At 40.5% G+C, this 27,500-nt stretch overlaps 3 protein-coding genes across 4 annotated transcripts in view; all 3 read right to left on the bottom strand.

The window, feature by feature from the left end:
- The window catches only part of LOC110069083 (WD repeat and HMG-box DNA-binding protein 1-like), a 22,912-nt gene extending 14,477 nt beyond the window's left edge, over positions 1–8,435 (bottom strand). The window contains exons 1-14 of the mRNA XM_089287867.1: positions 8,259–8,435; positions 7,309–7,420; positions 6,882–6,938; positions 6,344–6,435; positions 4,879–4,987; positions 4,146–4,196; positions 3,305–3,351; positions 2,799–2,847; positions 2,336–2,368; positions 2,152–2,211; positions 1,534–1,640; positions 1,132–1,216; positions 534–575; positions 1–100 (exon numbers count right to left, since the gene is read on the bottom strand). The exon at positions 1–100 is cut by the window's left edge and continues 81 nt beyond it. Coding sequence (XP_089143993.1) covers positions 1–100; positions 534–575; positions 1,132–1,216; positions 1,534–1,640; positions 2,152–2,211; positions 2,336–2,368; positions 2,799–2,847; positions 3,305–3,351; positions 4,146–4,196; positions 4,879–4,987; positions 6,344–6,435; positions 6,882–6,938; positions 7,309–7,420; positions 8,259–8,335 — 1,021 coding nt within the window. The 5' untranslated portion in view covers positions 8,336–8,435. The remainder of the gene's footprint in view (positions 101–533; positions 576–1,131; positions 1,217–1,533; positions 1,641–2,151; positions 2,212–2,335; positions 2,369–2,798; positions 2,848–3,304; positions 3,352–4,145; positions 4,197–4,878; positions 4,988–6,343; positions 6,436–6,881; positions 6,939–7,308; positions 7,421–8,258) is intronic.
- An 866-nt stretch (positions 8,436–9,301) lies between these two features.
- Positions 9,302–15,135, bottom strand: LOC110069144 (uncharacterized). Its single transcript, XM_020776615.2, has 4 exons — positions 14,141–15,135; positions 12,166–12,216; positions 11,298–11,471; positions 9,302–10,564 (listed from the first exon to the last, which is right to left on the bottom strand). Exons 1-4 carry the CDS (start codon positions 14,861–14,863, stop codon positions 10,424–10,426), a joined length of 1,089 nt encoding a protein of 362 aa, XP_020632274.1. The 5' UTR covers positions 14,864–15,135; the 3' UTR covers positions 9,302–10,423.
- A 2,091-nt stretch (positions 15,136–17,226) lies between these two features.
- Positions 17,227–27,500, bottom strand: part of LOC110069084 (regulator of G protein signaling 22-like) — a 29,921-nt gene continuing 19,647 nt past the window's right edge. For both annotated transcript variants that reach the window (XM_089287864.1, XM_089287865.1), the window contains 3 exons: positions 21,333–21,537; positions 19,418–19,575; positions 17,227–18,805 (listed from right to left, as the gene is read on the bottom strand). In XM_089287864.1, the coding sequence (XP_089143990.1) occupies positions 18,677–18,805; positions 19,418–19,575; positions 21,333–21,537 (492 nt within the window). In that variant the 3' untranslated portion in view covers positions 17,227–18,676. The remainder of the gene's footprint in view (positions 18,806–19,417; positions 19,576–21,332; positions 21,538–27,500) is intronic.

The raw sequence follows: 27,500 nt of genomic DNA, 5'->3' as shown, positions 1-27,500 counted from the left end.
CAATAAGCTGTTCATCATCACTGTCGGCATCCATGGCAGCCATCATAAGGCTGTCATCCATTGAATTATTGCCAGTAACAGTGCGATTAGAGCTTTTGGCCTTTACATGTGGTAAAAAATGAATTAATATTATTCTAAGCTCACAAGCTTATGAGCTTAGGTTTGTATCCTGTGAGGGCAGCCCATCTAAGAGAAGGAAAAGTTTGATTCTAAACTTGGGTAGATGGCCACCCATTAACCTTGGCTGGCAACCATCTAGGGGAAGGAAAACCACCACAGAAAACCTACCCCCACACCAGGTTGGGGGTTAGATAAAGGGCCAATAACCCCCTCTCGTAAAAACACATTTTAATATTACAGAAACTGAAACCGGCCAAATGCAATGCTGTTGGACTCATGTTTCTAAAGGAACTAAGAAGCCTAGAGAAAAAGAAGAAGAAGCTTACAGAGTTGTGGGAAAAATGTGAGCTGACTAACAAAACTTGCACTAAAAAGTACTGACATCAGGTTACAATAGAGTTTGAACATCTTACTTCATCTTTTGGTATGACATTTTCACAAACACCAAATTGACCCTACAAAAGTAACATAATACTGATTGTTAATGCAAAAATCAATAACAAAATGACTTTTACTTCCTAGCCATGCTTGCTACAAAGAGAAAAGAGTTACCCATTGTAGAATACATGTGTCTTCATGATTTTTACACATTAAAAAGAAAGATTAGGGATTATGTGTACTAAAGACATCCATGGTGGAGTGTCGATCAATACCCTTGATTGAAACCTCAAGCGACACTTGATCAATACTCGATTGACATGTCGGTTGACACTCAATTGACACTCTCTCAACATCTACGTCAAATGTCGGTCAAGAGTCAACTAAATTTCACAGACACGCCATCAAGTCAAGTGTCAACTGATACCTACATATGAGTCAGTCGACACTCAGCCATATATCGACCCACACTCAATTGAGTATCAATGGGGCGTCAGTCTAGATGTTGGTGAAGCGTCGATCAAGGTATTGATAGAGTGTTGATGAAAGGTCAATCAAGGGCATCGATCAACACTCAACCATGGATTCCTCTTACATGAGCCAAGATTTAGTTAGTTCATCTCTAACCGTTACCTGATTATCAGTGTAGGCAATTTCATTGTTCCCCTTTGGATTCCACACCAAACCACAGATTGTCAGCCCACTCTCATGGTTTATCCTAAGAGACAAAATAAAACCAGTCAGGAGGGGGGATTGGGCAATATTCTAGAGTATGAACTTTTTTCTCACTTTTGTCCATGATTTTTGTCGTTGGCAATAGCTTGTGCAGGAATTCTTTTTTCACATCAAAAAACAAAATAATGATACAAACTGTAGTAGAAAGCACTTGCTCGATTTTCCCTATAGCTCCAATTACACAATTTGTTTTTTCAGAAGTATTTGCTATTCAGGAATTTGCTTTGGGGGTAATTGCCTACCCCTGCCACCCCCCCCCCCCCACCCACCTCGAAAAATACTTTATCTTTTTTCACTTACCTTTCAATCACCATTTGCGAAGACACCTTCCAAATAAACATTTCCCCATTGATACTGGCAGATGCGAGGTAATTACCACAGGGTGACCATGCTACTAAGGATACTAACTGCGTGAATAGGAAACACAACCATTTCAATATCATGAGACTATTAACACTAACTGTTCTGAAGTATAGAAAACACTATAATTCTAATAGCAAGCAAGCACTTGCTTGTTTATTATGGATAATAAACAAGCACTTGCCCCCTCCCATACATTTCATGGATCATGTGTACCAAAGGTATCTGCTGTCAAGTGTTGATTGACACTCAATTGACATCTCAATTGACACTTGGTCGACACTCTTTCAACAGTCAGTCAATAATCTGCCAAGTGTCAACCCACTCATATGCATCAATCAAAAATTAGTTGACTCTCAACTGACTGTAGACCAACATGCCAATTGAATGTTGATCAAGTGTCAACTGAGGTGTCGATGGAGTGTTGACTGAGTGTCAATCAAGGGCCCATCGAGGGTACCGATCGAGGGTTATTAATCAACACAGGACCACAGATGCCTTTAGAACATGTGATCCCATTTCTTTGTAAAAACTGGCAAGTTTGGAGAAAATCAATACCTCGCTGTGACCATCTTTTTCCATGTTAAAAACATTCCTCCAAGTTTCCTGTTCATAGACCTAAAATGAGAAACAACCAATATTCATTTAGCCAATGACAAACAAAGAAGCGTAATGTGACACGTAATGCATAAATCAGTCACTGTAAAATGCTTGCAATCACATGATAACGATATTTTCGTACCTTGATAGTTTTCTCCACAGGAACAGCTAAATACTTAAGTTCCAGAAAAGAGAGAAGATAGTTTAAGATGATTAATTCTACATCAGTCTAGCAATAACCACTGAAAAAGTATTACCCCAGGCTATAATTTCTCATCCCAAAGGTAAAAAAAGTTTGAGGCCAGTACTTATTTCTGACCAGGAGTATTCATAATCCCCCTGGTGGGGATGCTAGTAAATTACAGGGTCATTCCCCCAGCATTCTATTTGCTAGTGTCGACAAGTGTTATTTTGCACAAATGGGAGGAGAGAGTTGAGACAATGAGGGTAGCGAATCTTGGCCATGAACAACATCATTGCCCTGGTCAAGACTCAAACGAAGATCACTCTATCTGCATGGAGTGCAACACACTAACTATAGGCCAACATACTTTGTGTTATCTCAAAGAACATTGGTTATGCATCAACACAAGAGTCACACATACTTTGCCATTGCCTGGCTGCCAGGCAAGACGACACAGAGTCTTTGAGATCCTAAGGAAGGCAAAATAACAATAAAATAATAATTAGAATTATTATGATACAATTATTAATATTTTTTCATAAACTTTACAGATGCAAATTATGCCAACTGAATCATCGTTGACCCAACCCTGATTGTTGTTACCACATAATATACTCCTTTTGAGTTAAATATATCAGTGCAGGTTAGTGATAATGTGGTTTATTTCTCAAAGCATACTCAAATGACAATACAAGCTTGTGGCTTAACATCATTAAATATTGTGGAAACATCAAGCAAGATCAAAACGTCCTACAGACCAACCAGCCAATGGACTGACTGATCAACTGTCTGACCAACTGATTCACCAACTGACTGACCAACAGGCCAGTCAACTGCCAGGCCAGCCAACTGCCAGACCAACCAGCTGACTGACTGACTGATTGACTGCCTCATAATAAAAATTTCACTACAATTACAGTGACCCACCTTGCATCATTCACTTTAGGAAGAATAGAAAATGTTGTCAAGCAAGTCTAGAAATCAAAATAAAATGTTAATGATACCAATAGAACAAGCCAGTTATTATAACATGGATTGTATAAATTTTTGCTGTATCAGGGCAAAACAATTGTTTTTGACAAAACTTGTCCCTGGGAAAGTGGCATGTATGTGACAAGGTCACTTTAGTTCATTTTCAGTTCTAATTTTCAAACTATTTTTATTAGTGTTGTGTTATTCTTCTTCTTACTATTTGAGTTATTTTCCTACATTAGTTTGGTTTCCTTACACACCTTATTTTGGCATGTGTTGGTGATTCATTCCCACACACTTCTCTTAGCTAAATCCTGTTGTGTAGGAGAAGTTACCTCCTAGTTCCCTTAGGTAAATCCTGTATTCATGGGCAACAAATACACTCCCTAGTCTTATTTGGTTTAGAGTTATTCCTACAGTTTCCTCAAATCTGTTATAAATTGCCAACCATTTGTTCAGCAAATTCGGTTGATTCAGTTGGTTTATTCTGAGCTATACTCAAGTTCTCGAGTCAAGCACTGGTTTAGTTCGAATGTTATATTCTCAATAACCCTTGTGTTACTTGTTCCCGTTTATTTTGTTCCTTTTATTATTGTCTCCGTCATTTTTGTCAATAAACTCGTAAATCATACACTCGTATCTGTTGTTGCTACGTCGACTGTTTTGGCCATGTTACATAGAATTTTGAGAGAATACTCAAACATCCCCCATAGTGTAAATTCTTAATTGCAACCGCATCCGTACAATTACCTAAGTATACTATTTCAGCTTAAGTATAAATCAAACTTTTACATACCTGATCCTCCAGCTTCCATATTTTTACTGTACCATCACAACTTGATGAAGCCTGAAAATCAAAATCAAATATCATGTAATGACAGTGTTCATTAATGGTTATCCTCTCTCACTTTCCTTTAAATTTGCATGGTGTCCTGTCTTTCCAGCAAGTGAGGTAAGGTAAGCTGGTAAAGTCTGCATACGAGCCGAATGGCCCATCAGGCCGGAACTTATCCAGTTTCTGTAGCATGAAGCAACTAGGAGTATTTCTACTCCCCCTGGATGGGATGCTAGTCCATCGCAGGGTTACCGCCAGCATTAAGTTTGCAAGTACCAAATTATACACCTGGGTGGAGAGAGACACTGTGAGAGTAAAGTGTCTTGCCCAAGAATACAACCCAATGTCCCCGGCCAGGGCTCGAACCCAGACCACTTGATCCGGAGAGGAGCGCACTAACCATGAGGCCACCGCGCCTCCCACTTCCAGTAAGAGAAAGTCATTTCAATTTCTTTCATTCTCAAATTGTAAATTTGTTCAACACTGTGCACTGTAAACTTTGTTTTCCATGTGTGTGTCAAATACACACAACTGTGTTACTGCAGGCTTAGATGAAATCAGGTACTGGAGGCCAAGGACAAAGGAAAGTATTACAAACACTACTTAAAAGAGAATTTCTGTTTCAAATTTAGGACTGAAAGGGTTACAGCTTAACAGGATCCTTAATGAGCAAAAATTTTCAAGTTGTACTTACAATGTATTGATCTTTAGGATCAATTGCTGTGCTTAACACTGGAGCTTCATGACCTTTGAGTATTCTCTGGCTTCCATCTGCCACAGTTACCACTTTGATGTTGAAATCACTATGAAATTAAACATAGCATACATGTTACTTATATACAGGAAAATTATTTAAGAAAGCTCTGGATTCATGAAAAAAATATATATTTAAATAAATTCCTAGATTCTGGTTGGTCGTTAATGAATTTATAATATGCTGTTCCAGAAAATAACCATACCCCTAGTACCACAAAAAGTTTTTTTTTGATTAGATCCCTCCTACTTCTATGGAAATTCTACGTGAACTTCATTCTATGCAACTTCTATAAAAAATTTGGCCTTTTGAAATCACACTCTGTCTCCTCTCCTCTAAAATTTCCAACAATTATTTTTGGGGGTGGCTACGAAGACTTTTTGAAACTGTACAATGTGTGGTTCCAGAAAATATCCATACCCTTACCACGGAGGGAACTGGGAATTCCGGAGGGGTGCAGGTGTCAAAGACCTAAGAAATTCCAGAGGGGAGGGGGTAGGGTGGTCACTTTAGTTTCCAGATGCCCTTCGATTCAATATGGATTCAAGTGTCTATCTAGCTGTTCAAAAATCCTTTCTTACCAACTAAGTAGAACTTTCACATGAAAAAAATAGTAGCTTGAATACTTGTATTTGAATCGCATTATATTTGAAATAAATTTTCTTTCTTCAAAAAGGACTTTGGAAGCTAACAAATGTGAAAATGGCTGTCATTACTTGTTACCAGTCTACATGGAGTCATCTTGTGGACCAAACAGCACTGGTGACTATCGCAGTTTGTTTTCACATCAGTCTTCGAAGCTGTTGAGTGGCAGTCGATTTCTTTCATGAAATTAGTTTCTTAATAAAGGTACAAATGATGTTAAGATTTTCGCAAACTTGAGAATTTCTTATTCTTGTTTATCTCTCTCCATTTGTATGTAATTTTGCTGTAAAATTGGGTTTCGTTCTGAGTGTGTTAGCAATCGTTTTCACGATAAAAGTATGCAGAAGTATGGTGTCACTTTCATCCACACTCATCTAATCAAATCCTTTAACCGAAACTGTATCACATTTTCAAAGGGTAATTTGACAATTTACTATTTTATCTATTTTCTTTTACATGTAACACTTTCTTGCCAAAACTATTTTTTCCCAGAGGGTATAGGGGGCGTACATAGACTTGTGGAAATTTCGGGAGGGTGGGGGGGTATTTTTGTGTTCAAAAAATGGAAATTCCAGGGTGGAGGGGAGGGGGAAAGTTGCGTGAAATTCCCTCCATGGTGGGTGTATGGATATTTTCTGGAACTACACAATGAGATATAATGTGCCACACACACATATATACTCTGTACTAAGTTCAAATATTTGTAAACTTAAACTATCCGCTGACCAAGTTGTTTTTAGCTTCAAACTTCGCAGCATACCTCGCTCCTGCTACCATAACTGTTCCTGATTGGTTAAAGTAGATGTGATTGACAGGTGCAGTAAATCTGGTCAGAATTCCATCAGGAGATCCCTAATATTAAAACAAATTAAAACAACTCTTGTCAGAAGAAAATACCAGCAAAATGGTCAATTTTTTCATTAACTCAACCAGGGGTTTCGCTAATGGCAGTACAACGGCCACACAACAGGCAATTGACTGGCCGTGAGGATGGTTTTGCCCACTTCTTTTGACCATCTAAAGAAAAGTTTTTCCCATAAAGAAGTTTCCTTCAAAAACGTCTATCCGCCAGTGAAAACCAGTTGTCCTTCTGCTGAATAGGCTAATGAAACCACTGTTTAACTTGGACTTCAGATCTTCTTACAACCTAATAAATTTTACCACCAAGTTTTTTCACATTTTTGGACGGGAATTGCTATGATTATTTCAAAAATGAAAATAACAATCGTTGCTATAGCATTTCTTTAACTGTGTTAAAGTGTCCTAAATTAATAAGGATTTAACACATGGATATTTACCTCTGGGAAGGTAAATGCCTGGACAGAATTGTCACATGCCGTCACTATTTTCTTATTCTGTGTGAAAAAAAAGATGTTAGTGTGCATCACAATAAGCATTACTCAGTAATTTAACAAGTGGGTGGTATATTGTCCGTAAAAATTTCCGAGGGCTTGAAAAGGTCATCTATCAACTAAATTAAAAAAAAAAATTAAACTAAGATAGGGTTCCAGATAACTTTTCAATGCAATGCAGGGTGCCAATAAAGAACTCCAATAGGTTAATTCCTGCTGTTCCCTCCAAATCATTATAAATTTTTCTATTAACTTGTCGGGTCATGTAGCTGACCTCGTTGGGTTTTCAAAACATTTAACCTAGGTTGAAACAATTTTGACCTGAAATACATTTTATATAAACTACAACACACACAATCCAATCTACACTCACCTTAACTGCTAGAACTGTGACATTATCCCCAACTCTAACAGATTCTGGATCACTGTCGTCAAAATCTTTATAAATACGCACATCTCCATCTGATCCACAAGTCAAGAGATAGCTATTCCAAAACAGCACAAATAATTATGTACATTTACATAATTTATGCATGTTTAAAAGTTGATTTGCTTTCACTGTGGACTTGGTGAAAGAAACTATCACAACTTGAATGCCACAGTTAGTATGGGGCAAATCAAGGCATTCACCTTGGTGATTTTTTTTTTTTTTTTTTTTTTTTTTTGAAGGAAGAAAACAAAACACTGCTAAACAACTAGAAAGAGAATTAAACCACGGATATTGCCTCGGTCAAAACTTTTTGCTGGCTACGGGCCTGATGTGCAAAGATCTAGCATCTAATTTTCTCTTCATAGAATCTTGACCTCACTACGTTTGGTCTGTACTCACAACCTCGGTCAAGATTCTCCCATACGGACCTCCCGTTCGGTTAATAAGAGCTAATTTTAAAATCATCTCAAGAGCTCTAAAAAGCACAGGCGTTGTAACTAATCGATACCAATCGATGTAAATTAAACTTATTACAAAGCTTATTATCGATTGATATCGATTGCTCAATTTAATTTCCGATCATCGATTTGTCGGACCGGGCTTCGAATAACAATTTTGGAAATGATAAATTTCAAGTGCTCTAGCTTCGCGGCTTATGGAGAAGATCCGACATTTTACATTCACCTTTCATAAACTGATCGAACGATTGAACATAGCTCTTCAAGTGAATGCAGGGTGAAAATATTTGAATCAGGCCCCCATAAATGATCCGACATATTCATCCGACGCTGCAGCCAGTGTGATTTATAAATCGTATTTTAGACCAGGCAAGAGGTTACAAAACAACACAAGTGCACGCCATTGAACTAAGCTAAAAAATTCGTTCAACTTACTCGCCCTTTTCGTCGTAACAGACATCTGTATGTCCCTCACTGTGAGCAAATCGCATAGGTTTTCGATCGGTCGACATTTTGGCTCTTTAAAGGTCCTAACGGGTGAAATTGAGCAATGTTTTCCTTGAATTTCGAAGTTCTCTTACCGCGCTCATTCGCACAACTTTCCCGCCACTTGGAAATATAGGACCGAACGGAGTTCTGGTATAGCTCGGTTCAGTTTCCCTCCGTCTGACTTTTTCCCGGGCGAAAAAAAGGTTCTACGTTTCTTTTGGGATATACAGCGGAACCTCGATATAACGAAGCGCTAAGGGACTGGAAAAATATGTTCGCTATAGCGAGATTTCGTTGTATCGAGGTTTTTTTCCATACATTTTATTATTACTGGGGCCAGAAAAACAGACTTAATAAGGATAAAGTGAAAAACCGAATGAAAATATCTTTCCCAGCCCCTCCCGCCACCCAATCTTCGATCAAGCACAAATAATTCAAACTGAGGTAGCATAGCTAGACTTATTACAAGATTTGAAGAAAACATGTCGGCAAAGAAGTGCATAGCCTTTGTGACAATGTAAAATTAATAACGACTGCAAGGAGAGTAGAGTATTGGAAAACCAGTTCAGATTCGCAAAAGTGTAAAAGAGAAATCACAGAGGGAACCGGAAAACAAGCGAATATGAAAGTCCTACTCTGCCTATCACTTGAATTGGACGACGTCTGAGTAAATCAGGGGGGACCCAGGAACCCCTGAAAGGGAGAGGGGTTTGCACTTTCGATCCTATTGGCGTGGACGGTCGTGGATGGCGAACGCGGGCCGCGTTCGTGAGTTTCTAAAGGGGTCCGGGATCATCCCTCACAGGAAAATTTTTTCGATTTTACCCTCTAAAACGCCATTTCAAACGTCTCTGACTCTTGAAAAGCGTTTGTGGAGGGATGATGTAAAATCTTGAGTTTATCTTACTTCTCAACCAGAAATATAAAAATAATAATGTAGTCGTGAAATGTACATTATCTTTTTCTCAACTTGACAATCAGTCAATTGGTGGAAGTTAAAAACTACGTATAAAACAACTTTATTCCATTGTTTCTATGAAAGGTCAAAGAGATGACAAAAAATTACTGCAGAGAGGAAGAGGGGTGCAACCCTCCCCAGTCCCTCCCCTGGATCCTCCTCTAGAGCTAAATGCCATTGCCACTGGTTTTAGGAAGATACAAGGCTGGGTACTAAGTTGAGCATTCCGGGGGGGGGGGGAATCTTTATTCCTCTTTTTTTTTTTCTTAACTCAGTTTATTGAGTAAGATGGCGCTTTCGAAAAAGGGTAACGTTGCATTAAGATTTAAAATACACAAGATGCGTGATCACTTTTAGTAAAATGAACATGTGTCAATTAATGTTTTAATGCAAACATATGGACACAAAGAAATCTTTTTTAAAAATACGGATTTTTCGAGATAACTCTTAACCATTCAACTCCCAAGAGTAATCAATATTTAATTTATCTTTATAACACCGGTTTCTTATCAAACAGAGAGATAACCAAAACGAATTAAGAAATTAAATAATTTGGCCAAGTCTGGACGAATATCAAACTCTCTGAACTGGAATGACTTTTGATAGGTCCGCAACAAGTGCTGAGTGATTTCCACTCTACTGTTAACCGCGTTAGGCGCCAATCCCCGTACTTAGTAATATCCCGCGGGGGGAGGGGGAATCCTATAGGAAAAGGTCGTGGATACTCGTCGGAAAATTTGAACTCTAAAAGCTAACGGCAAAAAATGGTGGTGTCTTCTTCCTGAACATCGTAAGTGAGATCAGAATCCGTGTTTTACCCCCCTTAAGCGAAACGACGAGCATCCTCGACCTTTCCACATGGGAGACCTCCCCCGTGGGTACTACCTACGTTAAAAATACTTCGAATGGCAAAATAACAAATTCTCTACGGATAAAAAACACTGTCCCTCCAAATAACATGAAGGCATGTCAGACGACTATATTTTAGCGAAATTCGTGTACAAGTCAATAACGGCAATAGTTTTGTCCTCTTTAGGCCAAAGTTCTTTGTCCCTAATGGCTAATTAACAGTGCATATCTTTGTAGAATTCCTCCAACGTCCTGCGCTGTTGTAATCACTAATTCAAGGAGAAAAGCATTGAATTGTTTTGTTTTATAGACAAGTATAAGCGTTTGTCTTCGCTAACTCATCCGGGAAATAGAATGCAGGTCGACGGACTTCGGACTTTGACCTTTGTTTAGTGGTGGACGATTTGGTCTCGTCTTTTACCGCTAAGGAGCGAACTGACATTGTCTGTAAAGAAATAAGAAAAAATATACACCAATTAGCGTGGCCATACATTGTAAAGTCTAATTTCGCAACTTTGTCGTAAAAACTTAGACTACAAGTAGTCCCTCTTTCACTTAGTGACCCTTAGTCCGTCGAGCGTGACCCCCCCCCCCCCCCCCCAAGAAAAAAATGCGTGGCAAACTGATGGACGCACGAAACCCTGGGGGTGAGAATCGCGTGCTTCTTGGCCCCAGGATTTCGCGCGGCCATTTTTTTCTCGCGTTCCTCTTTCGCGTCACGCACGACGGACTGAGCGGAAAAGGGATTACGTGTAGTCTATAAGAACCGGGATGCCTTTGAAGCCAGAATCAATATTGCACCTCAGAAAGGTTCCAAAGTTTATTTATCCTTTCAGCATTTGTACTCATGATCTAGTCTTAATAGCTCCGTCTCTCCACACTGGTTTGTCGATATAGTTTTACTGTTAAAGTAGAAGCTATTAGCTAAAGAAGATTTGGTCAAGCCATACTTGCGGAAACAAGTATGGCTACTTATCCTTTAAACATTTTAGCAATCAACTGAAAAGAATACCAACGGAGGGATTTTGTATGGTTCATCATAGATGGGAAATAACGTCTCTGGAATTGAATGGTTCTGATAGAATATGTTATTTAGAAACCAAGCTGACCGCCAAACAATATAAAGCGGGCTCACTCAACTCCACACACACCTGACGTGCGGCAAATATGTCACTTACCACGTGATCTTGAAGATGATGTATGATGTCGTTTCTGTTGTTCAGTTCAGCTTGTAACTCTTCTTTTTCTCGTATCAGAGTGTCACGCTCCAGTTGTATGGCGTCACGCTCGCACTGTAAGCGGTCACACTCATGTCTCAGATTGTCACGCTCCTTCTGCAAATCGACTTTTTCCTGTTACAAGAAAAGATTGAGAGAAAAACATGAATGCAATAGTTCCTATAAATTCCCATATTTGTCTCCTCTCAAGCAAATGAGTCAAGACTGTTGTGAAAAATAATCTTGGCGTCTTACTAGAAATACGCCGATTTAAAGGTAAAATATGTGAGATGCACTCGACCTACGATCAGGAGTTCTTTTTCTTCCACCGCTTCGATAAAAGAAAGAACGTCTAATCGTAGGTTAAGATGCACTCTTCCACAGATGGGCTCCTAAGCTAACATTTATCGTCTTGAGCGAGAGTGGTCACTAAATTAGAAGTTGTGCATGGGGAAAAAAAATCAGAAACAGAAATGTTTCTAAACAAGTGACTTAAAAGAGACCTTGTCAACATGATATTGAAGTAAGAAACTTTCATATGCGTAAGTCCGAAAACATACAACAAAACAAATTAGAAAACAACAAAGACGTTCTTACGCGTTGCGGGCCTACTTTTAAATTTCCTCGTCAATGAAGAGGCAGGGATTCAATCCTCGTATTGCTTCCCAGTCTTATGCAGACGCTCCTTGGTGTTCATCATGCAATCTTACCTCCCTCGAGTGGAGGAGGGGAGGAGTGTGTGACAAGCCCTAAGAGTGGAGGCTTATCCTTGCGAAGTTTGTATTTTACCTTAGTGTTTTAAATTTCTAACATCTAAGAAGTTTCTCACCTTCTTTAACAATTCGTAGTCCTTTTCTGAAAAGGACGCTGTCCGCAAAGTCTAAAAAGCAAAAAAGGAAAAATTCCCAAAGTTGAGCAAGTTAGAGAGACTCCTGTTAATACGTAAGAACGAAACTTGCTATACATAAATAAATTATTGAAGACCATAGGTGTACATAAGCAGAAGAATTGACATTTACGTCGAGACTGTATGAACGTAGGAATCGAGCAACCTAAACCCACCATTGGAAAAAAATTACTTGACACGCGAAGAAGATTTATAGGTAATCTGTACAATAATGGCAACAGAGAGAGGAGAGAGTCAAATGTTCAAGACTGTTATGCGTCCTTGCGCGTTTAACACCGATTACTCTAGGATCTTTGGTATCCCCGCCCAAAAATAATTACAGCAAAATGGATGGCAGAAATGGAAAAGGCGTCATAAAAGATGGTAAGGCTACCAGTTCTGAGACCGTTGACGTTTAAGTCTCAAACTTTCAGTGACATTTTTCATGTATTCTCGACGAACACTGAAAGAACTAGTACATTATGAACTCATTATGCCAGCTTACGTGAGATGGGACATGATCATCTCATCTTCACATATTTACTTTCGCCGATGTGCTGTCAAGATTCATAAGTAAAGTAACCATTGATGTGTTAACTGACGCAGAACAAAAGGTCAAGAGTAACTCGAGGTGAAGAAAAAGAGGTTTTATATGTTCCATATGGTTGAATTACGGCACAACTTACAACACAAGCTAGATTGAAATCCGACAAAAGTCGGTTCTTCGTCCCAATTGGAAATGTTTCCTTCAGCAGATTCTCCATTTGAAAAAAAATACTTTGGAAAACTGGAGAAGAAAGTCACTAAGTACACCTTGCTTTTCTCTCTCAGTCAACAGCTTTGTTATGGTCTGTTAGTATTATCACATTCCCAAGCCAGCCTCTCTACCTCTAACCGCAGGGATGTAAAGCAAAGTTCTATTGATGACCCTTGCCAGTTTCCTGCCCTTGCCCTTTCCAGAATCAAAAAGCCTCTAACTTTTAAGTCTGTGCATGAAATCTAAGTGATGAGAACCCGTGGTTCTTTTCTATGTGTTACTGTTATGCAATGCAAAGTTGGTTCTAACTTTTAAGTCTGTGGATGAAACCCTAGTGTGTGACCATTCAAATGAAAGCTATTGAGCAGTACTTTCATGTGGTACTGTTTATTACGCTGTACAAGGTGGTTCTAACGTTTACGTCTGTGGATAAAACCCTGGTGTGTGACCATTCAAATGAAAGCTATCGAGCAGAACGTTCCCGAGCCTCCTACCTACATCTTATTTGACCAAATCTTTTTGATCATGAATGTGGGTGCCCAGCAAACTAGTAAAGTCGCTTCGTCTCTCGTCGCGTTGTTGGGTATCCCACTATACAGCGCGAGTTAGAAAACGGCATGTGCGCATGCTCCAGTGGTGAAAGAAATTTGGCCAGTAACAGAGTTGCTACGCGCTAAAACGCGGAAAGTCCCTCTTATAGACATACAATAGACGGCTTCAGTCGAGGCCTTTGTAAATTTTGATATTCCGCTTGGATAGGAGAAGTGAAGTGGAAGTACGATACACGCCACTTATTGTATGCAAGATATAGATCTAGGACTCTCGAGAAATTAAAGACACAAATCTCAAAAAGTGGAGATTTCGTGATTGCAACTGTACGAAGGTGCCTTTCCTAGTGGGAAAATTAAGTGCGTGGGTGAGGGCTTTCTTTGGAAAACGGATTTTCGAGCTCATTGCATACTTTAGCCGTGTTATCCTGTGTTGGCACAGTTGTTGTCAAAAACAATTACAGTAATTGAAATGCACAGAATAAATTTTGCTATCTTCCACGCACGATGCAAAGTATTTAGCACGAAGACAGAAATTCCTTTCAGAGTCTTAAAAAATAGACCGTTATAACTGGAAAATTGAATGAAGAGTAAAATCTAAGTTGGTATATACCTTATCCATTTTCTCTTTGGCTTCTTTCCGGCGACTGACTGGGGGAGACCGCTTTATACCCTCCACACCATTGTCTGGGACTTGTAACAGGAGTGACTGGGAGAAATCTTTGAGAATTCTATCTTCTTCCGTATTGTCTTCTCCGGTGAAGGAGCGAGATCGTAAACGATACTCTATGAAACCCTTTACCGGCGGCGCCGTTATAACCAAACCTGCAGGGCTGGAGGAAAGCTTGGACTTCGAGATCTTCGACAAGACTTCAGGCTCAGAGGCACTTCGTCCGTGGACTTCAGGCCGCTTGATTTTCGTCATAGTTCGGGCGTGATCGGGTGGAGTGTGGAACGCTTCTGTGGAAGAGGACCCACTAGACGGGGCCTCCCTGGCTTTGCGAAATCTCGCTCTTGCGTTATGCAATCTCTGGTACTGTTGATCGGTTACGCTCGAAATAAACTGCCTTTCGCTGGGGTCTTCGTTCGATCTCCAGGAACTTGATCGAGAAGCGGGGCGAGGAGAATCTGCGTCGAAAATTCCACTTCCACTGCTACTGGCAGCGCTCGAAAAACTGCTCTCGCGACTGAGGGAATTCGAAGCGGCCAATTCCACACTGCTAAAACTGCTTTCGCGGCTTACTGTAGCACCGTGAGTTGCCTCTTTAGCTGTCTTGTCAATCATGAAGTCTACAGGCATCGCTACAGAACGTTTTTGTGCAAGGTACTCGCTCATATCATCAAGGGCATAGTCAAATTTCTCTTTTTCAAGATGTTCCGCGTAACCGTATCCTCTGTCGAGTGTGGTGTCAACATTCTACAGCCTGCCTACGTGCGAATAGCATTTACGTCGGGTCGTTTAAGCATCCGCAAGGTCAAATGACAAAGTTTGTTTGCACTACCTCGATGCAAAATGTATTTTAGGATTAATGATTGATGGCTCCGGCAATAAACTGGCTCCTTTTAATTCAGTCGGCTTGCATGAAAGGTAAACATTGATTCAATTTTCTTTTGAGAACCCAGTCGAGTCAAACTTGGTAGTTCCGGAATTTTCTTTACACATCTCAGTCGAGACAGAACAATTTTTGTTTTTTCGCTCTTCGTGTACGGAGGCTGAAGAGCAATTAAACTCTTTCAGGCTTTTGGACGAAGTCCGGAAAACCAAACTTCAATTTAGACAGTAATCTCAGACAATTTTCGAAGATTTGTGAACAAATAACATACTACAAATTTTATGACTTCTTTTTAGTTTTTTAAAGTGTGGAAACCGACCAAAGAAAACCAACAAGAGTAGCTGAAATAGTACAGGAAAGTTCTTACCTAAAACTTCGTCAGGTAATTTGCCTTTCAGCGTAATTCAGAAGAGAGATTTTTCGGCACGCAACAAGTAGTTTAGTGAAACAATGTACAAAAGTCAGCAGACCTTTTCTTCTTAGTAATGTTGCAAAGTTTGATAAATGTGCCCCAAAGGTGGTTTTTTGTTACAGGCAGGTTTTGAGGCTACTGACATTCAGTTCTTTAATTTTGCAGCACTGAAAATAACTTACGGAAGTCGATGTTAATCTCGCGCTTGACTTCCGGTGACGGTGACGTCATATGACGCACATCAACTTCAGTCGTGACGCAATGATACCAGATTAGGTTTAGTACAACTCCTCCAATTAACGGTGAGGGTGATTTTAGACCATTTTACTCTTCATTAAGCTGTGGGACAATTAGAGACTGTTGTTGTTGTTGTCGTTGTTTTTGTTGTTGTTAATCCGTTTGGCCAACCGTTTCTTCACATCACAGGAAACGGCGCAGGGTCATAGCGACCGTTTAGGCACGTATGCACGTGCGTACCTCCGAATATGAGTTGTGGATTCTCAACAATAGAGTGGACTAACCTCTTTCGATTCCCTGGTAAAATTTACAGGGTTGGAGAGAGGATTCAACCTTTCTGAGGTTTGGGGCTAGGGCTCGGCCAAAGTTGGAAGAGAGATTAGGCCCAGTCCACACAACGCAAGGGAAATTTGAATGCGAAGGTTTCACTCTGAAAATGCATCAAATGTTTTTCGTCCGCACTACGCCGGGGAAATTTGAAAACGCAGCAATCACTGGTCATTTTGGATTTGTGTTTGAGGAAAACTCGGACTGAAAAATCACATGATTATCGTGACGTCATCGTTTTCCAGAAGCTCCGTTTTCAAAATGTTTTCCGTCTACACTAAATTGCAAAGCCGGCGTTTTCAAATTCCTCCGGTTTTTAGAGTGTTTTCGAAAAGCTCCGTCGGTTTTCGTGACGGATTAGTGCAGATAGTAGGCCTTACCGTACGTAGAAATAAAGCCGCGTTTTCAAACTTCTCCGGCGTGTAGGGTGGTCGGGGGCTAACTGTGACGACCAACACCTTTGTGGAGCTGACGTTGAGAAACATCACCGCTCCCAGAATAGGTCAAAGCTTTTAGAGTCAGCTGAGAAATGATGGTCAGGCTGATTGCTAAGACATGAAGTAAGAGAAGTTTAGCGATAGACTGCATGAAATTTTAACTGATAGCTGATTGCCGAACATTTCAGTAATAGCTGAGATTCGACCCATGAAGACCCTCCTGTTAGAATTGTGGGTAACGTAGCGGGAGGAGGCAGCGTGGCCGAGTGGTTAGGGCGCCGGACTTGAAATCCCGAGATCGTGGGCCCAAGTCCCGCTCTGACCACTAAGCTGGAGTTATTGCTCTGTAGACCCTAGTTCAACTCCTCATGCAGTCATGCTTGCAAATGGGCAACTGGTCTACCTCCTGCCAGTTGGGATTTCTAAGCCTATTGTGTTTAGTTGGCGTATTTCTTTCATTCAGTTTAAGTGACATGCCAGTGACTAGCTAGGTGTAGCTAAGCGCATTGACCACTATAAACAACATTTGAAATTTTTTTTTCAGTGAGTCCAGGAAGACACAGTCCGAAAAAAATAGAATGATTCATAGTTTTAAGTTGCGTAGAAGAAATAATCGAATTATGATTATGTGTCCTTTAGCATGGACACAGGTATTGTAATGCAAGCGTGCTTTAGAAGCATTGGCTTGGAAATTTCGAGAAAGACTTGACAAATATCACACTACAACAAAAGATTCACAAAATAATCGAATTTATTAATTTAAATTAAAAATATCTTTACAAAATTCTATACTTTGCCAAAAATATAATGTACAAAAATAAATATTATCGCGCGACTCAATATGCGCAAAGTATTTGGAACACTGCTCAACTTTACAAGTAATAATTGATGTAAAAATAATTACTGCTGAAGGATTTATTTAGCTGATACTACTCACAGAAGGCTTAGATTGGTATTTACATAAAGCCTCCCTCTGTCGTTTTTTTACAAATCTGAAAAAAAGCAGCCGAAGATTTTTGTCTTCTATCAGAAAGCAAACATTGGATGGGTTTTACATTTCACTTTAAATTTATTGGCACTAAGGGAACGTCCACACTTACGTCGGAGGAATTTGAAAACGCAGCTTTATTTCTACGGTTAAACCTACAATAATCCGTCACGCAAACAGAGCTTTTCGAAAACGCGCATCAAACAGGAGGAATTTGAAAAACGCCAGCTTTTCGTTTTTGCGTGGACGGAAAACATTTTGAAAACGGAGCTTTGCGAAAACAATGGCGTCACGATAATCACGTGATTTCCCTGACCGAGTTTTCGTCAAACACAAATCCAAAATGACTGATTATTGTTGAGTTTTTAAATTCCTCCGGCGCAGTGTGGACGGAAAACATTTGATGCGTTTTCAGAGTGAAACCTCCGTTTTCAAATTCCTCCTGTGTAGTGTGGACGGGGCTTAAATGGGAACATTTTGCGCCTCTTTATTTAAGGCTGTACGTAATTGATTGCATAAGATTATCAAAGAACTCAAACAAAACCCTCTGAACATAACTAGGCGGTATGACATAAAAAATCAAGTCCAGAGCTCTTTATCATCCTACTTACTGATGTCATGCTCAAAATATAAATTCTCCCTACTTATTCCATACATTTCTGTTAGTTTTGGTTCTGAGAGTTTGGTGTTTTATCAGGAAAATGTCAATTACTTGACGAGTTTCTCTCTTGTCATCACCTGTGTGCTTGACAATGTGTTAATACTGTAGGGAGAAACTAGACGTTTATCACACTTGCGAAGATGAAAAGCTTCTGTTTTACAAACAGTTTTCTTAGGCCCAGACCAAACGTCGAACTTCACATGAAACGAACTAAACTCAGCGAATTAAGTTAATGCATGATAAGTTCGACGCTTGACTCAACTGAGTTCGTCCGTCTGCTTCAGACGGATCGAACGATTGACCCAGCGGTCAAGTTTAACCCGTTTGGATCGACTCAAATTCCAAATTAGTTCTTCTCATGTGAAGTTCGTCTTGTGGCCTGGGCCTAAGAGCCAATCACAGAACCTTCGAGAGAAGATTCCAGTTATTAGTAAATTAAGTGCTGCTTGGAAGCCTTATGGCCTGCAGAAGGTGCCTTCCTGAGGGCACCAGTCATGGTTTGCCAGCGAGACCCATATCACAGGGTACCTTTTGTCATGTGTTTACTTCTACTTGTGTTTGTTGATTGGCCAGGTCCATCGTGGGCCCATTCTCTGCGGGTCTACCTCGAGCACTTCCGGCTGCACTCGACGCGACACTAGCTGTTTCAAGGTCCTTAGATTCCTGTAAAATAAGGAACAGCTGGTAAGACTGTGGAATACGCGGTATAAATGTGACTTAGGGATTATGGAAATGACAGTATAAATCAATTTACACACGTTCCATTCCATTACTCTACTCGAAGTCGCGACAGCGAAGAGGTTGGCGACCCACCCTCTCCCCCCCCCCCCCCCAACAAGTGAGACGGGCTTGACCTAGCTGTCCGCTTCCATTTTCGCCTGATCTTAGCCTTGTCCCAGGCCAGAGTGATTCCCCATAACTCATTACCATGTCATGAATAACAATACCCAGGGTAGAATACTACACTATGCCAAGCTTAGATTTGCTCATACGACAAAGCTGTGATACGCAAGATTCCTAGTATTAAATTAAAGACTGCGGTATTCTCGGTAAGCTTGTGCTCTGCTAAGCTATAAGAATGTCTAGTGCACTGACTGCAACGATTTCACTTTGCTTATCAGTTGTATTTTGCGCGCCTTAAAGCTTCCTCGGCTATTGTACCCAGGCGTGACTCTTAAGCAAGAGGGGAAGTGATGCAACCGTGCAGGTAAAAGGAAAGTATTTCCTGAGATCAAGCGGAATATAAACCTGTTTGCGCTCAATGTTTCTTCTTACCTTCCATTTCATTCCGTCTGACACAGAAAAGGTCAGCTCACTCTTGGACTGACCATGCGCAGAAGGGAGCAATAGTGGAAGCGTGATGGCCTTGGTAACCGCGGGATATTTCAGGAACTCCGCATAACGCTTCTGAAGGAGTTTCTCTTGCTTGGTAGCTGGGTGGGGAAAAATTACTTGTGAGGCTTCCTACACTGGCGAGACTGACACGACTGACAATGAGAGAATGAAAGGTAATCCCCAAGGGAGGGTGACTCCAATATAGAAAGGACGGGGGTGTCTCGTCCTACCTTTTAAGGGTTAAAAGAGCGGTTTTGGTACCTCTCAGAGTGTTCAGCCTCAAAAGGTTCACAGCAGGAGCTTTTGCGGTAACTTTTAGGGTATTCGGCCAAAAAATATATGACGGGAACTCGAGATAAGCTTTTTTTTTTTTTATTGGCACCTCCTAGGAGTGAAAAATATTTCAAGACACGCACACAAAACAGCATCTTGGTACCTCTTGGGGTCCTTTTCGATATTTCCGACGAGCATCCCTGTCCTTTTTATATGAGTCTCCTTCCCGCGGTAATCCCCCTATAAGCTTTATTCAAAACGTGTTTCCCTCAGGTTCCTCCCTTAGAGGGTCCACAATAGGGTTCTCAGATCCCGCTTTCCCGCCCATTTTTTCCTGTTAATCCCGCTATCCCGACCCTTTTTGCCTGGAAATCCCGATCCCGCCCACTTTTCAAAGACGTTATTATTAATTTGTTAAATTAATAATTTAATTATTGACACAGAAACTTTTTAAAAATAGATGTCGTATAAAAGATCACAAAAGAATTCAGTGGGTAGCAGATAAGTAAGCACAAATGATTATAACGTTTCTTTCCGTAAAACGTTTACTGCTTTGTTTTCTTTTGTCCACGTATCAGTGAAAGAAAAAGATTGTTCATTCCCATATTTAAGAGATGGCCCGTAAATACACTTGACAGTTTCTTTTAAAGCTTTCAGCGTCTTCACTTTCCTTGAAATCTGGGCTCAGAACTTTTCTTTCCTAATGAAGGCATTCCTGCTCGCGCATCCTTTTCGTAATATATGGCGAGGCAATTCGTAATGTCGCATACTTCGTACGGTAAGTCACTATCACTGTCATCCGGTGTGGCCATCCTGGCCCAGACAAACCAAGCGCTCTGGAAAAGGTCGAAAGACTAGAAAAACTAGAAAGGATCGGGGGACCAAGATTACAGACACAAGCGTCAACTGAAAATGTCGGTAATGGACAGATGTCATTGATGTCAGAGTTCAACACAAATGATCGCAATCAGTAGGACTAGGATTCAAAGACCTCATAGGTCCTCATTCAGTCTCATGATGCTAACGTAGTCAAGCGATAATGGATACGTTTGACAGAACCTGACAGGATACAGAGCTGTTGCTATTCATTATCTATTACTTGAAACCCGACACAACCATACGCGCGTTTCTGCCGGTTTTTGCGCTGGTCAATGACAATTTATAAGGTCATGTAAGAATTGAAATCTCGTATCCCGCTCTGTTCTCCTTATGAATCCCGCATCCCAACCATATAAAAACACGAAATCCCGCTCCCGCTCCTAACTGTAATTCCCGCTTCCCCCCGCGCTGTTTTCAGCTCAAATCCCAAATATCACGGCGAAAAAAAGCCAAATCCCGCATCCCGCATCCCGCCAAACCTATTGGGGACCCTCTCCCTTACATATCGTTCTAATTTCTAATATCCATGAAATTTCGCTCTTTAAAGATATAAACCTGCAAATTTGCATGTAAGCTTATTTGTAAATGTTCGTTCTATCTCTGATAACATTATGCATTACCAATGACTAATGCGTTCTTGGAAAGCACGTCACGTGACCACCTGTTGCAAAAGGCCTATTCCAGTGGGATTACGAGTACTTACGTGGTAGTTTCACTTTTCCCTCGTCTGCAGGTTGAGTGTACTGTTTGCAGAATCCCGCCCAATAAGGAAGCATCTCTTTGAAGAGAATACTCTGTGCTTCCTCAAAGAGTCCCGGATCCTTCTGTTCCCTTGGGATTTTCTTTCCTGACGAGAACACTTGAGCTTTGTGGATTATCCGGGAGGCGAGTTCGGGTCCGATATCAATCTATAGATAACAAAAGAACTGAGTTTTAAAATACTGGGGGAGTACTCGTATGTTAAACACCGGGGCTGGGGGGGAGGGGGGGAAAGGGGTGGAAGCTTCGTGGGTTATCCAGGAGGCAAGTTCGGGCCCGATATGATGTATAGATAACAAAAGAACTGAGTTTTAAAATACTGGGGGAGTACTCGTATGTTAAACACCGGGTGTGTGTGTGGGGGGGGGGGGGGGGAAGGGGAAGGGGAAGCTTCGTGGGTTATCCAGGAGGCAACTTCGGGCCCGATATGATCTATAGATAACAAAAGAACTGAGTTTTAAAAGACCGGGGGATACTCGTATGTTAAACAGCGGGGGAGGCTTTGTCGATTAACCGGGAGGCGAGTTCGGGTCCGATATCAAAAGAACTGGGTTTTAAAAGACCGGGGGAGTACTCGTATGTTAAAGGAGAGGGGAGGGGGTGGAGGAAGCTTGTCATTTTCTTTAGGAGAGTTAAATTTCTGAAATTTGATGTCATAAAAAGAAGATGAAGGGTTAGTGTACAATTCAGCAATTTCATAAAAATACAGGGAAAACTGGAAAACTGGAAACTTCGATTCAACGCGATCAAAAAATCAAAACAATAATCTATTAATGAAAACATTGGTCGTCATTTTAGGCAAAACACTTCCGGTGTTTTAACAATAAACTTGTCACAGTGGTTGTTAGAGGGAAAACCTGAAAGTCCTTTCACAATTCACAAAATTCGTTAAATAGGCCATGTTTGATATTTGAATATTCTAACATGGCTCCGACGCTTTCGGGTCAAAATGCAAACTTTTTAAGTCTCTTTTGTCCCTCAATTTCCAAAAGATACTTGGATACAAAGAAAACAACACCAAACATAGAAGTTTGTCCTGAAGGCATCGTAGCCACGCTAAATGTAAAACAATAAAAATGCAAGCAAGATATAAATTCCCAACCATATTTATTCGTTGTAATAATGAGTAAAAAGTTAATGGTAATGTTTTAAGAAATAGGTGTTGGGTCATTCGAAATATAATATTGGAACATTTTAGGTGTTTAAAAAATGTTGCCTTTCTTATCGTTGTTGATGTGTACGCAGGTGCTGCGTTTCCTAGGAACTAGTTCTTCAGCGAAATATGTGTAAATTACTTGACCGTTGTTACACTGGAAATAGTGCCATGTAATCTAACTATTTTGAATGTAGTATCTACTTAAATAATTTGTTAGCCGATTCTTGGTAGGATGCCTTGATACATTCATGTTCTGCGAGCACCGTTGCGGCACTACATGTTTTCGGTTCAGCTGCGTTGTCCAGCAACTCGTTTGTTTGTTTACTCGCGGGTGTCGATCGAGAAAATGAAATAAAAATTGAAATCTAGATCTTGGAAGCGCTCTTTTTGGAATTAGTCGCGTTAGACTCCTTAACTTATTTTCAGTCTCCTGTCCAATTTTTCAGTCAAACCTTGCCCTTTTTACTGACCTTTTCGAGGAGTGTGACAGCGATGTTTAATTAATTTATTCCTAGTTCACACTTCGACCCAAATAAAGAAAAGATTCCTTACAATAGCAGCGGCACCTCGTTAGAGTATGTTTGTACCAAGAGCACGTCCAGTTGATGAGATGGATAGTTTTAACTGGAAATCCCGCCCACGAAGCTTGGAGTTTGCAAACCCATTCCTTGTAACACTTATGTTGCATGAAATATTTGACAACAACTTTTATCTCTTAACTTGGTGTTATCCTAAACTTTTAATCGGTAAGAACGAAGATTGTAACTTTTCAGGAGCCCATGACCCATGGGCTCCTGAACTTTTATATTGCTCACGTTACCTTATTTAGGTCAACCACTTAAGAATAGTCGGTTAAAATCAAGGTAGAAAATGTTTTAGTCAACCTCGATAACCACGAAGGAAAATATGCTAAGTAGCTTGGTGCGCAGTCGCAATAGAACCTTATTCGAACTGCGCATGACATTACGTTAGCCTAATTGACGGATTGACATTGATTTGATGGATGACGTGTTGTCCCTTTAAAAGGAACGTGACGAGTTAGCTCCTTGTAGTCGTAGTAATTGCTGTAACCAGTCAAGAGTAGCAGTAAGAGAACTTTGTGAGTATTGTACCGAAGTCATCAATAGTGGAAATAAAAAGAGAAGCAACCAAACAAAGAGTGTTGAAGTGATCGGCTAATTTCCCCAAAGGTCGTTTCAACATAGAATATTAGGGAGTTTAACTAACCACGACGGCAACGCCGAGGACAAGGTCGATTAAAAAATGAATTTATATTTTACCTACGAATCTCGCGATACTCTAAAGTCATTTACTTTATTTATCACTGCCAAAACTATCGCAAAACTAAATCCGGAACACAGCGATAAATTTGAAATAAGAATTTTAAAAAATTAGCCGTCGTGCCGGGTTCAAGTTCTCCAGACAACGCAGAATTTGGTCAGTTCACGTCGTTATTTTGAAGAGGAAGGCAAAGAAATGTACCAAGAATTATAACGCACGTGCACAACCATTGGTCTGCTCATTAAATCTTTTGTTCAGTGACGTTCCCGTTGCCGTTGCCGTCATGGCTTTTTAAGCTCGCGAATGATATGTTGAATGTGGCTTTTGGGCGTATGCATTCACGTTGTTTCAGCAGCCATGCAAATTTATTGGAAAAAAGAAAGTGTTTACATAAGGAAAGAGTTGAACTCCCACAGGATTGGTTTGGTACACCAACATGGCCGCCGTTTTTCATTGTTTTGGAACACAAATATCATGGGCTGCCATGACGTCAAGCGCATGCGCTCCGCTCCATTGCTTCGGGACAAAACTATCTTGCCGACACGTCACGTGAAAACACTCCGCGACGAGAGTTTGGCAGCTTTCGTGCAAATGTAAATTTGCTCACAGTTAACAAAAGATACAGTTGACTACATGTTTGTCATTCGTTAATTATCGTCCCGGGATTATCGTCAACCCAAACAGAATAGGTTTGACACTAAATCAATAGTAAGTTGTACAACCCAAACAGCTGATGAAACTCAAGAAAGCATAGCTGGCCATTTCTCGGCAGTATTCCATTCGCTGGGTAGGTGTTTTGCTAATACAAGAGCCTTAACATGATCTTGAAAAGAACATTGCTAACAATTCACAGAAACAAAGTTATTTTGTGAATTGAAGGTACGATTAAATTGTTACAAATAACTCAGTGGCGGATCCAGACCTTAAGCTAGGGGGGCGGGGGTGCTTGCTTGCCCTGCCGGCTTTTCTTCCTTCTGCGAATTTTTTTACCCACAATAAAGGGGGGGGGGGGGGGTTCCCCTAGATGCGCCACTGTAACTAGCTGAACGTGCGACTTTAAGCTTCTTTTAGGGCTGCTGTATGTTCAATGATGTGGTTCGCCCGTTAGCCTGAAATGTGAGTCATCTCCCGACTGTAGTGAGGGTAGGAGATGACTGAAATTTCAGGCTAATTACTCTCGCTCTACAGCGGATTTCAGTTGCGTGTCGTAAAGCCAAAACCAAACCTATTGCTTACCAATTAGACTACTCAGCCAATTTGTTTTTGATCAGGACTGGAATATCGAGGTTGACGTTTTCGGAATTTTAAGAATATTTAATTTTAAGAATAAACTCGAGGCTAAGATTTTGAAAAGAATATATATTAATTTCGGTGTGTTGAAAATATGTGAATACAATTCAATTCTATAACTTCTATGTTATGTGACACCTAGCTGTCACGAAAGAGATAGGTGGAGGCCGTGAACAAAAGCGTATAAACTTCTTCCTTTCTCTAAACTGCAAAACTAGCCAAAAAGCCAAAAAGCCCCCCCCCCCCCCCCCAAAAAAAAAGAACCGTACGTTCGATGCTAATAACATTCTTCAAGAAGTTATGTGCGTGATATTAGGTTTTAACGCCGGCAGGCTGGCTTCAAAATTACATTCGAAAACAGAAATGCTATGTGCTATAATCTAAGAATATTCTCAATAATATTTTCAGCGTAAATTCAGCAGAAAAATAAGTTCATGACAGGTTACGCAACAGTCGAAATACAAGGATTTGTATGAGAAAAACGGTTATATTCTTAAGCTAATATTCTCATGCGAAGGGGTATGAATAAAGATAAACCTACCTTGTCGCGGGTGTGTTTTTCCTTGGTTTTCTGTGAGGTTTCTAGGCCGATTTATAGCAATTTAGGTGGTGTTAAGCTTCAATTCTTAGTCCTCTATAAGCTTCTATACCCCTTCCTCTATATATTCTATCCTCTTTAATACATCGTTTCCTTTTAGAGAAGCAAGATAGGTTTATCTTTATTCATACTTTCAACTAAATGCGATTTTGAGACGGCATTACCGCATTATTTTTAGAGTATATTTTCTCTTATTCGAAATCGCGGAAGCCTTTGATCGACTTTTCGACTTGCGATCCAATTTGTAACGAAAGGAAAGCCTCTCTTTTCTTTGAACAACACAACCAAAGATGATGATAAATACTGTGGTATGGGAGCCAAATTTATGCACACCATAACTGCTGGGAACCGAAATACTTCATGCAAATAGCGTGCTTATGTGTAAAGCATTTTATATTAAGCTTTGGGAATATCATGTTTTAAGGGTTTATGAAAACGGAATCTCTTTGGTACAAAGAGCAGTATAACTTATTTTCGTTGCAAAAAAGGAGTTCATAAGTAACTTGCACGTCCGGCTTTTGAGTTTCTTGTTTAAGAAAAACCGCGTTGCGCCATTCCAAGTTTTCCATGACCATTCCAAGTTTTTCATGACCATTCCGAGTTTTTCATGACCGTTTTTTTATCCTATGGCCATTTTATTCCCAGAGAGCATATTGCTTTTCCATGACTTTCCATGACCCTCACTTAAATTTCAGGATTTTCCAGGCCTGCAAATTGAAATAATAAATTCCATGATCTTCCAGGTTTTACATGATCCGTACAAACCCTGAAAAAATATGAACCGTACGATTTGACCTGTTAACGCGCGTGTCCGCGCCATATCGAATTTTCTTGTCTTAATATAATGGTGATCGTGTTACTACGATTATCAGTTGAGTAAGGCGAGACGAAAGTTTGGTCACCAAGTTTTAACGTAAAAATCGTGTTGTTGTCACGAGCAACTGGCTCCGTATCCGTTGGCAACTTGTCCGCCTTTGACGTCAATTGGCAGCAAAGCGCGCGAAATTGTAGGCGACGCGACAGGCGACCAACGGCTGTTGATATTGTTACCAACGGAAACGAGGTAAGTTGCCCGTGACAACAACACGATTTTTACGTTAAAACTTGGCGACCAAACTTTCGTCCCGCCTTACTCAACTGATAATCGTAGTATCTTTCGCTTCTTCCAAAACTCTTATTCTCCCGGGCTGCTTTTAAAATACGGCCGACAACAAAAAGTCTTAAACGGTCACGCCGCAATAATTTGATAACACTGAGAATGAATTAGCCCCCCACGCAGAGGCTCTTAGGGTTCGTCACGCGTGACGAACCCTAAGAGCGGTCAGGCATGAATTTGACATCACCGACATTTCCTTGACAGATGTGAGACGGGCTGTGAGATGGGCTGTGACACGCATTGTTAGCCCCGACAGAGCTAACCGGAAGTTCTTTGATTCTTGCGAATCGAGGAATTTGAGCGTCATGAACAGCTTTTGGCAATGGACGGGTCTTCGTTCAGTTCACCGTAACAGGAAGAACACTACCTTTTTGGCAGCAATTTTTGTGCTGGTTATTTGGATTTTCGCGATGAAAAAACTTTTAATGGCGTCTCACGATTACGTGCAAGAAATTGACTTACACCCGACTGTTTACACAACGATAGCTCAGTGCGATCGCAAAGAAAATGGCGAGTTTAACTGTCCGGATATACGTAAAAAAGGGCCAACATTGCTTCGCCGCTGCCAGTTAGTATTGACAAGAATGACCAGAGTCTTTGATCTCATTGCTAAAAAGCACGGTATAAGGTA

The sequence above is a fragment of the Orbicella faveolata genome, unplaced genomic scaffold (genome assembly GCF_042242905.1).
Source record: "Orbicella faveolata isolate gen_17 unplaced genomic scaffold, um_ofav_v1 contig_15, whole genome shotgun sequence".
Classification (NCBI taxonomy): domain Eukaryota; kingdom Metazoa; phylum Cnidaria; class Anthozoa; order Scleractinia; family Merulinidae; genus Orbicella; species Orbicella faveolata.
The sequence above is the reverse complement of the archived record's forward strand: the minus strand, read 5'-3'. Positions and strand labels throughout refer to the sequence as shown.

Coding starts and splice junctions, on each gene's coding strand:
- LOC110069144 (XM_020776615.2), bottom strand. CDS start 14,863: ATGAGCGAGTACCTTGCACAAAAACGTTCTGTAGCGATGCCTGTAGAC. Junction 12,217..14,140: donor CCAAAGAGAAAATGGATAAG/GTATATACCAAC, acceptor TTTGCTTTTTAG/ACTTTGCGGACAGCGTCCTT. Junction 10,565..11,297: donor ATCATCTTCAAGATCACGTG/GTAAGTGACATA, acceptor ATTTCTTTACAG/ACAATGTCAGTTCGCTCCTT.